At 43.4% G+C, this 17,500-nt stretch overlaps 1 protein-coding gene across 1 annotated transcript in view; it reads right to left on the bottom strand.

The window, feature by feature from the left end:
* sema6bb (sema domain, transmembrane domain (TM), and cytoplasmic domain, (semaphorin) 6Bb) overlaps positions 1-17,500 on the bottom strand; it is a 155,343-nt gene that overhangs the window by 69,755 nt on the left and 68,088 nt on the right. Inside the window, 1 exon segment of the mRNA XM_046300982.1 lies at positions 923-1,049. Coding sequence (XP_046156938.1) covers positions 923-1,028 — 106 coding nt within the window. The 5' untranslated portion in view covers positions 1,029-1,049.

The following is a 17,500-nucleotide window of genomic DNA, read 5'->3' as shown; positions in this document are numbered from 1 at the left end:
AGAGAGAGTTACATCAGCAGAGGGAGGACACAGGGGAGGGAGATCCACACATCAGCTGGGTTACCATGGGAGACTGAATCTGCCATCTCTCATTGGCCGTCTCCTTTTTCTGTGTCCTTCCACTATTCTGTCCATCTCTGTTCCTATCTAGCCATCCCAGATAAAGGCCTAGACTGCTGCCTCTATATGAGACTGAGTAAAGAAAAACCTATCCTTCTCCTTCTTCTGTGTGCTGTCCTCCCACTATTCTGTCCATATCTATTCTGTCCATATCTGTCCAAATCTATTCTGTCCATATCTCTAATCTACCTATCACAGATGAGTAGATTAGTGGGCCGCATAGACTGAGGCCCACTATCTGCCCTAATCACGCAGGACTTCAGAGACCATTCTGGTCCTACGTATTAGCATTGATAGCCTGAGAATGGTCTGAATTCAGCTGGGAGGTGTTTGGAAGACACTATTGAGCTGTGATCAATCATAGTCAGCTCTGTTCTGGTCTGGAGGAGGCTCAGAGTCTGGCCGTCTGTGGGAGCAGTCTGACCTCAATCCCGACTCTGACCTCACACAACTCACTGACTGCCCTACTCCTCAACCCATGCATGTCATCCCAGACCTCGCTCTTACAAGCTACACCCTCCGTGTGAGACTCTAACCCTACTTCCATAACCTTACACCCTTACACTACTCCACACCTTCCATGTGAGGCCCTGACTCTTTTTGACCTGATTTCCTGGTGATTTTACAGTCTTTTATGTCCAACAATGAAAATGCAAAACAAAAAATATATATACACAAATAATATTTTTGTCTCAGAAAAGTTTTGGGGCCAAAGAAAACCGCCACCAGTTGGGGAGCCCTGCTGTACACCCTGTGAGTGAGAATAAACCCATACATGCTGAGTATGAGAGAGAGGTATTACCTTCAATGGAGATAAAGTTCAGAGGCCCCGGTTCCTCCGGAAACGCAGTGCTGGCCAATCGGAGGAGCCAGAACAGCAGGAAGAAGGGTGGTGCCAGGGTTGACATGTCGGCAGCAGAATACAGCGTCTGTGAAGATGAAGAGAAAGACAGCGAGCAGTCAGACACCTACCTAGTGTGACAGGCTCACACTACTATGCACTACACACACTGACTGACTGTCCAGACAAAGCAGGTACCATATCTGCATTCCCACAACATCTCTCCCTACAGCTGGACAGATAGTCAGCCTAGAGTCAGACCACAGGAGCCCAATGACACATGAGACACAGTGGAGGAAGGGTGGCTTACAACAAGAGGGCAGTAGATGGAGAGACAGAGAGAGAGAAAGAGAGAGAGAAGAAGGGGTGGAGATAGAAAAGGCAGGAGAGGGAGTGAGAGGAGAAAAAAGGAGAAACAGACAGACAGGAAGAGAAAGAGAGATGCATACATAGAGACAGGGAGAAGTGGGAGAGTGAGGAGTGAGGCGTGTCAGGCGACTGTTTACTCAAATTAAGATGAGATCGTACTTTATTACATCTTTGGCAGTTGATAAACGGCCGGTATTTTCTTATGAAGCCGTACTACAGCATGCACATGAAAATACAAATGATAGCCAAATTAAGTTAACGCACTCAATCCATCGAGAAAACTACTCCTGCACTTAGGAGGAGGAAAGCCTTGGGGAATGCTATTGACTGTTGTCATAAACCTCAAACCCCATCGCAGAGCAGAACAGAGCCACTCTTCGTGCTGGAGGTAAAGTACACTGTGTAGTGGCTCTTTATTATGTATAATAGTCATAGCACTCTCCATGCTTATCATTGCATCCATCTCTGCCTCTCTTCCTGAATGATTATGCTTCTGTTCTTTTCACATAAAAGCTGAGCGTGACGATGTTAGCAAAAATGTGTCACCGGAACAAAAATGTGTCACCTGAACAAAACATGAACTATTCAAAAATGAAAAGGATGCCACTTCTTTAGCTTATTACATTATTACTGTTTATACTGACAATTTGCTTTGAAAACCTCAACAAAAAGCTATCAGTCACAGTGTCTGACAGCACAAACAAATGATTGAATGCTTGGGTATATTCAGTGGTGTAGTCCTGTAGTTATTATTACATTTGAATCTTCAAGGTTGGATTTCTTTATTCAAAACCCTTTTCATATTTTACTGTGGTTACAAACACATTGCATGACATACTGTAGATGCAAATAAGGGTACTTTCATACAGGGGCGTCATGCACCCATTATTTTAGAGGGGGCACGAAGTACTTAAAGATGGATTTTTTCCTGCAATCTATAGCCATAATCATTATGCCTAATTATATGCATTTTCTGCATAGGTTATCAAGCATACCTCTACCTGTTCAGTTGTCATTTAATTAATGATTATTAATAACTTTTGATTATATTATAACTTTTATGCCTTAGGAGTTTAGTACAACTGTCACACTGGTATATAGTATTATAACCCAATAACTACACACATTTTGGGCCTACTTAGTAGTCGCCAAAGTTCCGGAGCAGGTCTTTAAAAATTAAGTTTAGTACAGTGTTTCCGCTGCAGTCATTTAGTTGTGTTGCTGCACTATTCAGTCCCTCCAGGATTCAGCGATCACATTATTCAATGCAAAAATCAACCAATCGGCGCATATTATTCGAGAGCTTGCAATTTTGACCAATCCCTGCACATTTAGCGCATAAAAGGGTCCAATCAAAAGCAGGTTTGCAATTTTGACCAATTACTGCACTGTTACCGTGGAAAATGGCCCAATCCAACCACAAGTCAACAAAGTTTTTTCCCCCTGTCCTGTCACCGTATTCATGTGCGAAGATGATGGGTGATTGTTGATGGCTGACAGGCAGTACAGTGAACAGAAATCAATCTCATTTTCCAACAAAAATAACAGTATGTCGCAAAATCAAGCATTTTGGTCTGCAGAAATCACAGAAAAACATGCAAAATCCTGGAGGGACTGACTATTAGCAAAATCTTTGCCGCCATGGCAAATAAATATGGAACATGAAAATATATTTCTACCGAGGCACACTTTGAAGATGCTAGAACAGTCCACATTAACTTTTCCTCTGCAAACAAAAAGAGTAATGAATAGAAAGACAACCCCATAGTAGAATAGTTTATCCATTTACCTAGTCGGCTTGTAGTGTTGTTCTATGAGAGAGAAATATTTCTCTCAAGTTGTGAGTGCCATAGGGAGGGAAACATGCATTCTGACAAGCAGGCAATGCACAACAATTCATAATCCAATCCTGGGGAAAATAGCAGTTTTAATGACCTTTGTTAAAAAGAGGGGGTTCCCAGCTTTCCATTCCTACTTTATTTATTTCTCAACTCCTAAATATGTGCGAACTGCACCATTTTAAACCCAGAGTATTTAACAGAGGCATGGTTAAGTACTTTACCACTCCGCAATTCGGTGTGATTGCACAGGGGACAGTGGGGATGAATGTAACCGGTGTCAATTGTAGGGTAGGCTCGTCGCAAACCAGGCTTTCCTAGGTGGGAAGCCTGGGAAAGTTCCAATGCAGAAATCAACTAAAGAGGGGTCGGAACCCTGAGCTCCAAAGGTGTTCACCAGATAAGTACCGTAGGAGCAAGAGTGAGGACTAAACAGGTCAACAAAACAAGCACTGGTGACAAAATAAGTTCTCAGCATTTCTGTCATTTCAAGATGAGCTAAAGCAAGAGGGGAGACAGGGTCTACAATGCTGGCCATATCTATATTTAGACATTTCTGAAGTGGCTATTTGGCTAAAGGATACTGTAGCATGAGGGACAAGAAGTAGCTAGCCACTATGAAGTTTATTTTTTGAAAGGTCAGCTAACCTTGTAAACTACCTAGGTACAGTATAACTAACTAGCTAACTACTAGCTAGTTAAATGTCTCTCATGATTATAAAGAGAACATTTTCATAAAAACAGCATATTATTGACCTAAAAGGTTAGCTATGTTAGCCCAGTTGTTATCTTATCAAGGGTCAGTGATACATAGAGAGACAGTTTTTGCTCTATGGGAACAACTACAATCATTCTGCAAGCAATATTACTAAAATGAATCAAATAAAATGAACCTGGTAAAATGTTAATGCCTATAATGATCATCTCCCATAGCCTAAATGTTACCTATAATGATCATCTCCCATAGCCTAAATGTTACCTGTAATGATCATCTCCCGTAGCCTAAATGTTACCTGTAATGATCATCTCCCGTAGCCTAAATGTTACCTGTAATGATCACCTCCTATAGCATAAATGTAATCTCCTTATTTTCAAACTGTAAATTACAAGGATTGGATTTGCACAAAACAATTTGATATGTCAGCACTTAAAATGAATGTACAAAATCTGGTATACGGTTTGTCTCATATACATTGTCTACTGATATCATTTTAAATTGAGAACATGTAAACAATGTGTGGATTTAGCTATTATCTGCTTCAGAATGCAATCATACTGTAGGCCTATGGCGGCATTGGTGATGCATGCCATATGATAAGCTGCTAAATGGATTCACATCGCTCATATACTGAGAGAGTCACAATCAAATAAAACACATTGGAGATCTTACAACTAGAAGAAAAGGAAATGTTGATTTGAGAAAACAACACAGAAACACAGGCACATTACAGACAGAACCCCTTCCTTTCTTTACTGCAGGATTGTGATATGTGATCAATCAACATTGACTCTAGTTCATTTTGAATATTAGTTAAAACAAGTTTAAACACTTCACTTCAAATAATCAACCCTTTATCACATCACTGTTGATGTGCCCTTGAGCAAGGCACTTAACCCTAATTGCTCCTGTAAGTTGCTCTGCATAAGTGTCTGCAAAAATTTACAAAATTTAAACTCAGATGTAGATAATTGAGTAGTAACAAGTAGCCTATTATTACTAAAGCATCATTTCATGTGACCAAAAACAACTTTGCTCCACTGATCCCTGATCTACTGGGTGAGCAGACTTCTATTCCAGCCCAGTAGTAGCACACTTTATGAGCACACAACTCATTAGATTGATAAGCTGAATCAGGTGTGTTATTGCTGGTCTGAAACAGAACCTTGCACACCCAGCCAACCACCAGCAGGGTTGTACATTATACATTGTGTGTGATGTTTAACTATATTTTTCTATACAATATTTGCTAACATGGGTAGGCCTACACATATAACCAATGGCACATAAGATATGCCCTTAGTCTCTTGGAACATTCATTGGGACCTCTCTCTTCATCTGCAAACAGGCTTTCACAGCGTTCCATATCTGAGGACAGAAAACATCAAAGAAGCAGGCTTCATTTTGCTCAAATTAGGCAGCACTGAATATTATGTAGCTATTATATCTCTGTCCTCAAAGTTTTCCCTTCTAGGGACCGGAACTCGATAATATTTTAATAATGTCACCCCACAAAATTACCTGCCAAGGCTATCCAGTAGCCTAGACTCTCCCTTTACTGACAGCTAGGGCTGCAATTTCACCCTCTTCCATGGCTGTTATCTACAAATACCTTTGGAGACTGTGACATTTAATTCACTTAGCTAAACAGCTAAACTAGCTAGCAGCTCAGTTGAGTTAGCCTACAAAGTGGCATACTGTAGCCAGCTAGCTAGCTAGCCAATAATACATTGTTTAAAGAAAATAATACATGCATGTATTTATGTACTTGAATAGGTTCTCCCACTGCCTCCATTTCTTGGGTCCTAACAAAAAGGAAATAATAGGCAATCTTCACGATATTTGCGGTGGTAGCAAAGCGCAGCCAGCTGCCATGTGGACGAATGGAGACAAGGGAAAAAGTCTGTTTGTCACCAGAGCCGCTTAGAACGTGTTGTGACATTTGACTTTACCAGCGTAATCCACTTTCAATTTCAGTAAATTTTAAATCGCAGACTGTCTGCCACACTTGATCATTTGAAATTCTAGCACTTGAAACTACCATAGGCAACAACTACTGGAGGGAAAGCAGTGACGCACATAACATACAGCACCCCTTCTATGGGCGTGTGGGGGGAGGCTTCTTGAAATGTAACATCCATTCAAAATATTGCTGCTGGGAGCCATCTGACCATTTCAAATTGTTTTTGCAATACAAAATTCTCCAGACCTCTAAGGGATGTGTGATAGTGACATGATTTTGTAGGTATGGCAACATAAGACTAATTGTAGGGTAACTTGGAGTAAATCGCCTGTGACTTTAAATGTATTAGTTGAGCTAGAGTAGTGGCAACCAGGGAACGTTGGAGGGGATGAAGTGGTTTCTGTGAGAAGTACAGGCGGGGGGGATAGACAGATAGACTGATAGATTGAAGCATGGGGTTGCCTATTTATTTATAGCCACTATGCTGCTATCAGTTGGGCTACAGGTGATAATGCTTATTGCTAATAGCATACCTGATAATATTGACCATGCATAGGCTATATAATTTAACCAAATCATTTGACCAATATGTTATTTGGGCTCATTCTGGGAGGTGGATATGATATTCTAGATGGTGTCAGCATCATTTTTTCCCATTCATTTTGGAGTACAATGTTGTTGTTTTTTTAAGTCACCAGAACTGAGCTTCTCAGTACTTCTACATAAAAATGATCCCTAACCCCTGCTAAAACCCTGCTCTCCTCAACATTTTCCCCCACTACTACAAATCTTTCCAGGGGAAACACTGATGCAGTCATTCATTTAACATCTGAAACATTTTAAACAGGAGAAATCTAAGGGAGCACAAAGGTGGTGTAGTCAGTCATTTAACATCTGAACATTTTTAAAACAGGAGCAATCTGAGGGGGCACATGCCTTTGTGCCCCCCATGGGCATGATGCCACTGATTTCATACACTTCCCACACTCTAACTGTCTCTCCTCAGCATAGCCACACAAGTAGCCATTGTAGAGCCATCTAGCCATGATTATAATGAGGTGGTGACTCACACACAACTTTATCAGGAGATCTCATCTTAACAAGGAATTGCTCAAATTCCCCTCATTGATGTCAGAACAAGAGAAGGCACATAACACTAATTGCTCAACACCCAAACCACAAAATTAGAGGAGGATGAGAGAGGAGAGAGTCAGAAGCAGAAGAAACGAGGTTAGAGGTGAGGGGAGAGGGAACGAGAGAGGATGAGGAGAGAGAAATAAATGTGGAGGAGAATAAAGAGTAGAAGTGGTAAGTCGGCATTACCAAAGATTTCATTGTGTCTATTTATTAATAATGTATGACTAAATCGCAGGTTTCACGCATTTGATTAGCATAATTAGAAACTGAGGGCTCGAGGATTTCATGGGACAACAAGCTAAGCAGATACGGAAGACTTCCAGGGCCAAACGAAGCATACAGCTCCAGAGCAAAATGTTTTCATAATTATGACAAATAGCTACAGTGGAGTCAATTCCGTGAACAGGGCTAGCCTTTATATTATAGTCTGTGGCCCTTACTTTAACTGTAGCCCTAGTCTACTGTAAAGGATTCCTCAGCATCCTGTAGTTGTAGGCTATACTGTATTTACTACAATCCACACCCACTCCACCAGGATTCACACATTCATTCGTCCACTCCCACAGACACAGATCAATGTAATTACAGACATTTAACCAGGTAATTTCCAAAATAAGTAATTAAGACAGATAATTGAGGGTCTGAGACGGAGGGGAGGCGGCAGGCGACATCATCAGAATGACCAACGAGGGGCCGCCACTGGCTTAGATAACAAATCATGGCCAGAATCAATGACGCCTCAAGTCTTTAGAAATTCTTAATGAGGGGTGATATTGTGCTGATAGAGCGGATAACAGAGGTCTGACAGACAGACGAAAGGAAAGCAGGAAACAGGGACCAGGCATGCAGGGAGGGAGTCCGGGAGGCAGCGGGTCGAATGTGTGCAATGCAGCATCAGGCTCTGGGTAAACAAAGAGAGTAACCCTATACTCTGGGTTGAGATGCTTAGCATGCATATGGCACAGCTCATACTTGAATGCTTTTGTTCCTTATTATGGTTGCCATGGATTCCTCTCTCTTCTCTCTGCCTTACAACCATGGCGCTAATATGTGCACTCCTGAGAAAGTACTTCCAATACATAGCCCTGAGACACGTCTCCTATAAATCACACCTTGGATTGGACAGGAAACCCAGATTATACATGTCCTTGAAAAATAAATGATAATTAAATATTTTGTGGTGTGTTACAGTATTCAGCTGCAGGAGATCGTGTCTTATTATACAGTGGCATCACACGACAAGAGAAGCACTATCTCCACTAGGAGTAAATAGCTGAGTTCTGGTACAAAAAGACAAGCACTAATGACCAGAGTGCATTTATCTGTGATTTGTACAACCCAGCGATCTCAACTCAATACCATGGGTCAACATTTAAAATATTTAAAATGGGTCCATGTGGCTCAGTTGGTGGAGCATGACACTTGTAACGCTGCGGTTGTGAGTTTGATTCCCAAGGGGGACCAGTACCACCCAAGTATGAAAATGAATGCATTCACTACTGTAAGTCGATCTGGATAACAGCATCTGCTAAATGACTAAATTGTAAATGTAAAAATGTATCCAGCAGACCTACATGGGAAAAGGGAACAGAAAAGCCCGAGCCAGTGAAAAACTGTACTCTGCTTTTCCCCACTACGAATTATTCCCTATATTGTGTGCTACAAGCCCCACTTCATAGATCTTATAGCGGCTCATTGTCACATCAGAGAGGGGAGGGTGTGCTTTATGGAGTGTGTAGAATCAATGACAGACAGCCTCATCCAGTTTGGAGCGCTTTTCAAGTAGCAATAAAAGTGAGAGGAGACTGATAATGAGAAGGAAGAGACGGGATGAGGAGAAAGTGAGAAAAAGAGAGAAAGCGAATGTGAAAAGGTAAGGGCAGAGAGTAAAGCAGAGACCAGTCAACGAATCACGTTGGATATATGGAAAGTGAAGCCGAAGTATGTGAGGAATGCTTTCATAGGTTGGAGGCTGGGAAAGTTGCTGAGAGCGGAAGAGCACAGAGCCAAGACTGGACTGATTCTTTCCTGAACACACCCTAAATCTGCTCCAGTGACCCGGGACGCTTAACCTCCCCCTTCTCTCCCTCCCGCCTTCTTCTCCTACCAAGGGACAAGCCAGTCAGCTCAAATCTAAACACTAAACCACCTGGACACACGCCGCTCACTTACACCTTCATGTAAAAACAATGCAGGAATCCAGTCCACTCAAACAAAACATGGCTGTTTGCATTTAAACTGATGTGACTACAGGGTCATTCACTAGACCTTGGGTCTATGGCAGGGGTTTCCAAAACTTTTTTGGCCCATGACCCCATGTTTATCAACCACAAAAAATGTGCGACCCCACCATGTAAAAAGGTGATGTAATCAACAGCCTGTGTTGACTTTTTAAATTGGGGCTGTAACAGTCTATTACAAAATAGTCTGACAGTATGCTCTTCTGTGTAGAAAATAACATCATTGTTGATTTAGTGCCTGGTCTGGTCCAATCTTTTAATGTGCATTGTAGAGGGCTTGTGGCCATTGTAGAGAGAAACAGAAGACACATACATCTTATCTTTCAGTGATGGGGTCATAATATTTTCTTAGCTTAAACGGTTGAAAAGAAAGATCCACATTTGTAGCGAAATGCTTGTGCTTCTAGTTCCGACAGTGCAGTAATATCTAACAAGTAATCGAACAATTCCACAACAACTACCCAATACACACAAATCTAAGTAAACCCTAGTTTTGAAATGCTGGTCTGTGAGGTGAAACCATGGAGAAGATACCGTAACACCAATAGATATACTGGGTGCTTTGAACACATTCTTAGTGTGTGTCATCTTTGGACACAGCCATTTCCCATGCATGAGTGACAGAATATAGCTATGTTTATTTATGGGGTGGGAACTATGGGGCCGTGCATTATCATGCTGAAACATGAGGTGATGGCGGCAAATGAATGGGACGACAACGGGCCTCAAGATCTCGTCGTGGCATTCAAATTGCCATCGATAAAATGCAATTGTGTTCATTATGCCTGCCCATACCATAACCCCACCGCCACCATGGGGCACTCTGTTCACAACGTTGACATCAGCAAACCACTCGTCCACCCGACGCCATACCTGCACAGTACAGATGAAATCGGGATTTATCCGTGAAGAACACAGTTCTCTAGCGTGCCGGCGGTCATCGAATGTGAGCATTGCCCACTGACGTCAGTTACAACGCTGAACTGCAGTCAGGTCAAGACCCTGGTGAGGACGGCGAGCCCGCAGATGAGACGGTTTCTGACAGTTGGTGCAGAAATTCTTTGGTTGTGCAAACCGACAGTTTAAATGGTTCAGACCATTCTGCAGCTGAAGAAGCCAGATGTAGAGGCAGATGTGGAGATGTCCTGTGCTGGCGTGGTCACACGTGGTCTGCGGTTGTCAGGCCGGTTGGACGTACTGCAAAGTTCTCTAAAAGGATGTTGGCAACAGCTGTAGTGGACATTCCTGCAGTCACCATGCCAATTGCACGCTCCCTCAAAACTTGAGACATGTGTGGCATTGTGTTGTGCACCACACTGCACATTCTATAGTGGCCTTTTATTGTCCCCGGCACAACGCACACCTGTATAATAATCATGCTGTTTAATTAGCTTCTTGATATGCCACACCTGTCAGGTGGATGGATTATCTTGGCAAAGGAGAAATGCTCACTAACAGGGATGTAAACAATAAGCTTTTTGTCTGTATGGACATTTTCTGGGATCTTTTATTTTAGCTCAGGAACCAACACTTCATATTTTTGTTCCGTATACATGGCCTCTTACAGCACAGCTACATCACTTTTTATCTCAGCAGCAGACCCTGGGAAATATAGTTTCCACTAATTGTTGTTACAAGCCATCATCCTTCTGCATTTATCTGGTTAAGAGCAGAACAAGAATTGAAGGTCATAGCTGGATTAACATCATCATCGGCTATTTATTTGAGTAGAATATACAGTATCTCACTGTTGAGGGTATGTGGTTAGCACTGAGCAGACAGAATTGCAGAGCCGTGCCTGGCGGAGTACAAAAGTAATACCTGGGCTTATTGTTGCTGAATGGAGTTATATCTCCAGGTATTACTGTAGCGGTATCTCCTATGTCACTCCCATTAACCTTCTCACTCATCATCATTACAACTACTGAGGGGCTGGAAGGAATGAAGAGTGTGTGGGGCAGAGCTAGCCAGGAAGAATATGCCAATGTCTGAGAATGCCTGGAGTAGTCTGCAGCTTAATTGTGGGTCTCTGTTTCTAAGTCGTATCATCTCAAGGTGAGGAGGGTCCGAACAGCATTCTTTCCGGGAGTGGTAACGGCCATTGGTAAAAGCTCATCAGATAAAAAGTGTTTATTATGACATTTCAACCTTTAGGTTGTTATCGGTTCTATCCGTCCATTATGAACACATGTTCCGTCACAGAGAGACATAAACGCATCACAACACAGGACATTAGAGTGACCTTTAACCCACGGCCCAGTTTATAACTATCATTAGCAGGTCAGGGATCAGCATTGTAAACTACACATCAATCAGGAAATACAAGGGGGACTACTTCAAACAGTAAAAGTAAAAGAAAAACATGTTGGAGAGTGACAGGAGAGTATAGCCATACCGTAGCATCCATCACTATGAGCGTCTAGAAACCCAGGCAAGAGGCTAACAGAGGGGAGGTCATCTCCAGCCTGTCATAAATAATAGAGAAACCTGCTTAATGGATGTGAGGTTTGCAGCAATACGCACAATAAACCTTGATGTGATTATTCTCCTAAAATTCCCCCATGACCATGTATTGTCTTACATATGTCAGTATACAGGGAAACTTCATATCTCAACTTGTTCTCACCCAGCTGCCATTTGCTCTTTCGCTCTGCGAATCACGAGGGGAGATGGATTTATTATGGATACAACGGTCTGGGTCTCAGCCTGTCAGAGGGATAGGGGAGGGAGAGTGGAAGGGAGCCTCGAAGCTGTCAAGGTAAGCAATTCCTCCTCCCCTTCTTTTCGGAGGGGCAGGAGATGTCAGAAGGGGGAGAGATACAGAGGGGAAAGTAAGACAGACAGGGAGGGAGGAGAAGGGAATGAGAGAGAGGGAAAGATAGGAAGGGATGTATACATTATGGGATTCAGAATGACACACTCAGTATACTAATTGTGTTTTTCTAGATCTACAAAATGTCCTCATGCTTCCTTTTTTCCTTCCTCTCCTTTCCTCACTGTAGAGCTGAATCTGCTGACTGCAGTACTGTTTGGCCATCAGCACCAAATGAACATGATAAGAAGAAGCCTGCCTAATGGCCGGGAAAGAAGAACACAACAGCAAGGCTAGCAGAACACGCAAAGATAACTTGAATGTGGTCAGTATCTCAACAGAGTCGATGGGAAAACCACAGCAATCCTCTCTTTCCCTTTTTGTCTTCCACATCTAGTTCAGGCGGTAACAGCATATTCCAGGAGGAAATCAGCTCAGGAGAAATCTCACTCTCACGCTTCATCAAAAACAATATCTAAAAGCAATTCCCAGTTTAGACAGTCTGGTTGGAGACACTAAATGTAATAGAAATGCAGGATATCCTGTTCCCTCATCGGTTGAGACAGTCACAACGCAATGGTAAAGCAGAGATTGATAGAGGAGAGTGCGGGTATAGAGGAGGGGTGTATAGATTCTACAGCCATCATATCCCACACCACAGCCCCTTGTTGCAGGCAGACTAACTACTCTACACATACAATCAGACACCATCCTGGACACATATTTATTCAGCAGATCATTTGTCCATCTGCTCCCCCCATCCCCTACTCGCTCTCTCTCTCTCTCTCTATCCATTCCCCTCTATCTTTCTCTCTTTCTCTCCCCTCCCTCTTTTCTTCTCTCTCCTCACTCCCGCTCTCTCTACCCAGAAATCAGCCACCTGCTCATCCAATTTAGTGAGATAAATTCCCCAGTATCTATTTTAATAGAGGAGTGTGCAGTCCTGCCTGCCTGCCTTCCTTTCTGTATCCTGCCTGGTTTCTCTCCCTCTGGTTGAATTCATGTCAGGTCTCAGACGGTGCACACGTATAGTACATACAGTATACAAGTACAATGGTAACACCCACACATTGTGTCAATCAAGTAACATTGTAATTGTCAATTATGCAAAGACAACAACAGGAATGCAGACGATCACACACTCACACACGATTATACACACACTCACACACAATTATACACAAACGCGCACACACAATTATACACACACTCACACACAATTATACACACACTCACACACAATTATACACACACTCACACACAATTATACACAAACGCGCGCACACAATTATACACACACTCACACACAAAATCTTTCTATGAGTAGCATGCAGGCATAACTCCCAGCTCTGACTGTGGCTGGTTTGATTCTCCGCACCAGGAATGAGAGGCATGTTAATCAGGGTGGAGGGCTGCCAGCTCAGCAGCTCTCTCTCTCTCTCTCTCTCTCTCTCTCTCTCTCTCTCTCTCTCTCTCTCTCTCTCTCTCTCTCTCTCTCTCTCTCTCTCTCTCTCTCTCTCTCTCTCTCTCTCTCTTCCCCCCCTCCCTCCATTTATCCCTCTCTGTCAGTCTCTTTCTCTCCCTTATCTCTCATGTAAAACACCTTTCTATCTCACTCTATCTCCCTCTGTCTACCATACCGTTCCATCTATTTTGCTCTTCTCTCCCTTGTCTCCCATTTCCCTATCTAATAATGCATTTTTCTCTGTGTTAGTGTGATGAGATTTGTGCTGGGAGGGGTGGTGGCAGTGGTAAATAGTTTATTTAGCAGGACTTCGTTAAGATCCCTCATTCCTCTTTCTCTCCCTCTAGCTGACAGTTTTATTGCCTTCCTCTCCCCTTCTTGTCTCTCTGACACAGCTCCGTACAGCCCCTCTGAGCTGTTTACTACAGCGTTAGTACAGACTGGGTTATGCTGAGCAAATCTGGGTGGGTGGGAAGTAGGTTGCTGTAAAGGGTTTTCAGATTGAACACCATGTCAGTCAGTCTCGACAGGAAGGTTGTGGGGGCTGGATGGGCAGGGAATGTTATATGACAAAGAGAAAAGGTTGATCCAGGTTTAGTGTTTACAGAGCCAGTTGCTAGGGAGATGCGAACCAAGGGACCGTTTTAGTCCGAACAGAATCATAGACTGAGAAGAGTGCAGCAGCAGCCATTCACAGTCAGCAATAATCACACACGTGTTCAGACAGACAAAGAGTGAGGGAGAGAGGAAGAGAAGGAGGGACAGGGGGAGAAAAGAAATGAGTGTAAAGAGAAAGAGAAGGGTGGGAGACAGAAAATAAAGAAAAGGGGGGCTATGGGTGAGAAAGAGAGGGGGGAGGAGAGTAAAAGAGCGGTGCAGTCAGAAAAAAAAGCATCCCCATTCAATGACCACATATGCGTGGAGGAGAGAGAGTTCACAAGAGTCACTCACACAATAACAAACAATAGACTGAGCTGAGTGATGGATTAAAGGAGACGCTTCTACGACCTGAATGATCCCGTCAGACCCTCCACAACGATATTATGGTTAACGGTGGTTTTATTTATTTTAGTTTGCTGGCTCTTCGGCTCCGTCCGCACAACAAATAGGTTTAAAATGACATCCTCAGACCCTTCAAAATAATATCAGCAGGAGTTCCTGAGTTCCTTCATCAAAACATCCAATAATATCCCTGATTTACATACGTCCCTGTACTCACGCTCCTTGCCAGTTGGAGGGTTATTTGACAGGGTCATTTACTATCTGGCATCTCAAGGAGCAGATCAAATCAATAAAGCCATTTCACTCCAAATGCATCGGCCTCCGTTCCGGTTGGCAACTCTATGAAGAAGAGGAACAAATGCATCGGCCTCCGTTCCGTTTGGCAATTCAATTCTATGAAGAAGAGGAACAAATGCATCGGCCTCCGTTCCGTTTGGCAATTCAATTCTATGAAGAAGAGGAACAAATGCATCGGCCTCCGTTCCGTTTGGCAATTCAATTCTATGAAGAAGAAGAAAGTGCTGTAGAAAAGTCTCTGTGGGGTCCAGGCAGGCTAGGTGAGGCTGAAACTATAGGATAACAATTTATAACAACAGCACTTCAACATGTACAGCTCCATGATGTAGTCAGTCAGACAGAGAAGAGACAAACAGGTATGTCCTTCATACTGGACAGGAATGTACTAAAGCCTATGCTGGTTAAGGCACAACACAAGGCTGGGTGAGTGGCCCTCTGTCTATACAGTGTACAGTCGTGGCCAAAAGTTTTGAGAATGACAAACATTGATTTTCACAAAGTTTGCTGCTTCAGTGTCTTTAGATATTTTAATAATATAATAATAATATAATATATGCCATTTAGCAGACGCTTTTATCCAAAGCGACTTACAGTCATGTGTGCATACATTATACGTATGGGTGGTCCCGGGGATCGAACCCACTACCCTGGCGTTACCCTGGCGTTACAAGCGCCATGCTCTACCAACTGAGCTGTCAGATGTTACTATGGAATACTGACGTATAATTACAAGTTTCAAAGGCTTTTACTGACAATTACATGAAGTTGATGCAAAGAGTCAATATTTGCAGTGTTGACCCTTCTTTTTCAAGACCTCTGCAATCTGACCTGGCGTGCTGTCAATTAACCTCTGGGCCACATCCTGACTGATGGCAGCTCATTCTTGCATAATAAACACTTGAAGTTTGACAGAATTTGTGGGTTTTTGTTTGTCCACCCGCCTCTTGAGGATTGACCACAAGTTCTCAATGGGATTAACGTCCCGGGGAGCTTCCTGGCCATGGACCCAAAATATCAATGTTTTATTCTCCGAGCCACTTAGTTATCACTTTTGCCTTATGGCAAGGTGCTCCATCATGCTGGAAAAGGCACTGTTACTCACCAAACTGTTCCTGGATGGTTGGGAGAAGTTGCTCTCGGAGGATGTGTTGGTACCATTCTTTATTCATGGCTGTGTTCTTAGGCAAAATTGTGAGTGAGCCCACTCCCTTGGCTGAGAAGCAACCCCACACATGAATGGTCTTAGGATGCTTTACTGTTGGCATGACACAGGACTGATGGTAGTGCTCACCTTCTTCTCCAGACAAGCTTTTTTCCGGATGCCCCAAACAATCGGAAAGGGGATTCATCAGAGAAAATGACATTTTTTTTTCTTTTTATTTTACCCCTCTTTTCTCCCCAATTTCGTGGTATCCAATTGTTTTAGTAGCTACTATCTTGTCCCATCACTACAACTCCCGTACGGGCTCAGGAGAGACAAAGGTTGAAAGTCATGCGTCCTCCGATACACAACCCAACTATGCCTCACTGCTTCTTAACACTGCGCGCATCCAACCCGGAAACCAGCCGCACCAATGTGTCAGAGGTGCACCTGGCAACCTTGGTTAGCGCGCACTGCGCCCAGCCCGCCACAGCGGTCGCTGGTGCGCGATGAGACAAGGGTATCCCTACCGGCCAAACCCCCCCTAACCCAGACGACGCTAGGCCAATTGTGCGTCGCCCCACGGACCTCCTGATCGCAGCCGGTTACGACAGAGCCTGGGCGCGAACCCAGGGTCTCTGTTGGCACAGCTGGCGCAGCAGTACAGCGCCCTTAACCACTGCATCACCCGGGAGGCTAGAGAAAATGACTTTACCCCAGTCCTCAGCAGTCCAATCCCTGTATATTTTGAAGAATATCAGTCTGTCCCTGATGTTTTTCCTGGAGAGAAGTGGCTTCTTTGCTGCCCTTCTTGACACTAGGCCATCCTCCAAAAGTCTTTGCCTCACTGTGAGTGCAGATGCACTCACACCTGCCTGCTGCCATTCCTGAGAAAGCTCTGCACTCGTGGTGCCCCGATCCCGCAGCTGAATCAACTTTTGTAGACTATCCTGGTGCTTGCTGGACTTTCTTGGGCGGCCCGAAGCCTTCTTTAGAAAAATTGAACCTCTCTCCTTGAAGTTCTTGATGATCTGATAAATGGTTGATTTAGCTGCAATCTTACTGGCAGCAATATCCTTGCCTGTGAAGCCCTTTTTGTGCAAACAATGAGGATGGCACGTGTTTCCTTGCAGGTAACCATGGCTGACAGAGGAAGAACAATGATTCCAAGCACCACCCTCCTTTTGAAGCTTCCAGTCTGTTATTCGAATTCAATCAGCATGACAAAGTGATCTCCAGCCTTGTCCTCATCAACACTCACACCTGTGTTAATGAGAGAATCCCTGACATGATGATGTCAGCTGGTCCTTTTGTGGCTGGGATGAAATGCAGTGGGAATGTTTTGGGGGGATTCAGTCCATTTACATGGCAAAGAGGGACTTTGTAATTAATTGCAATTCATCTGATCACTCTTCATAATATTCTGGAGTATATGCAAATTGCCATCATTCAAACCGAGGTAGCAGACTTTGTGAAAATTCATATTTGTGTCATTCTCAAACCTTTTGGCCACAACTGTACAGTGATGCACACTAATTTATAACTAAAACAATCCCA

The sequence above is a fragment of the Oncorhynchus gorbuscha genome, linkage group LG15, assembly GCF_021184085.1.
Source record: "Oncorhynchus gorbuscha isolate QuinsamMale2020 ecotype Even-year linkage group LG15, OgorEven_v1.0, whole genome shotgun sequence".
Taxonomy (NCBI): domain Eukaryota; kingdom Metazoa; phylum Chordata; class Actinopteri; order Salmoniformes; family Salmonidae; genus Oncorhynchus; species Oncorhynchus gorbuscha.
This window is presented reverse-complemented; position numbering and strand designations above follow the sequence as displayed.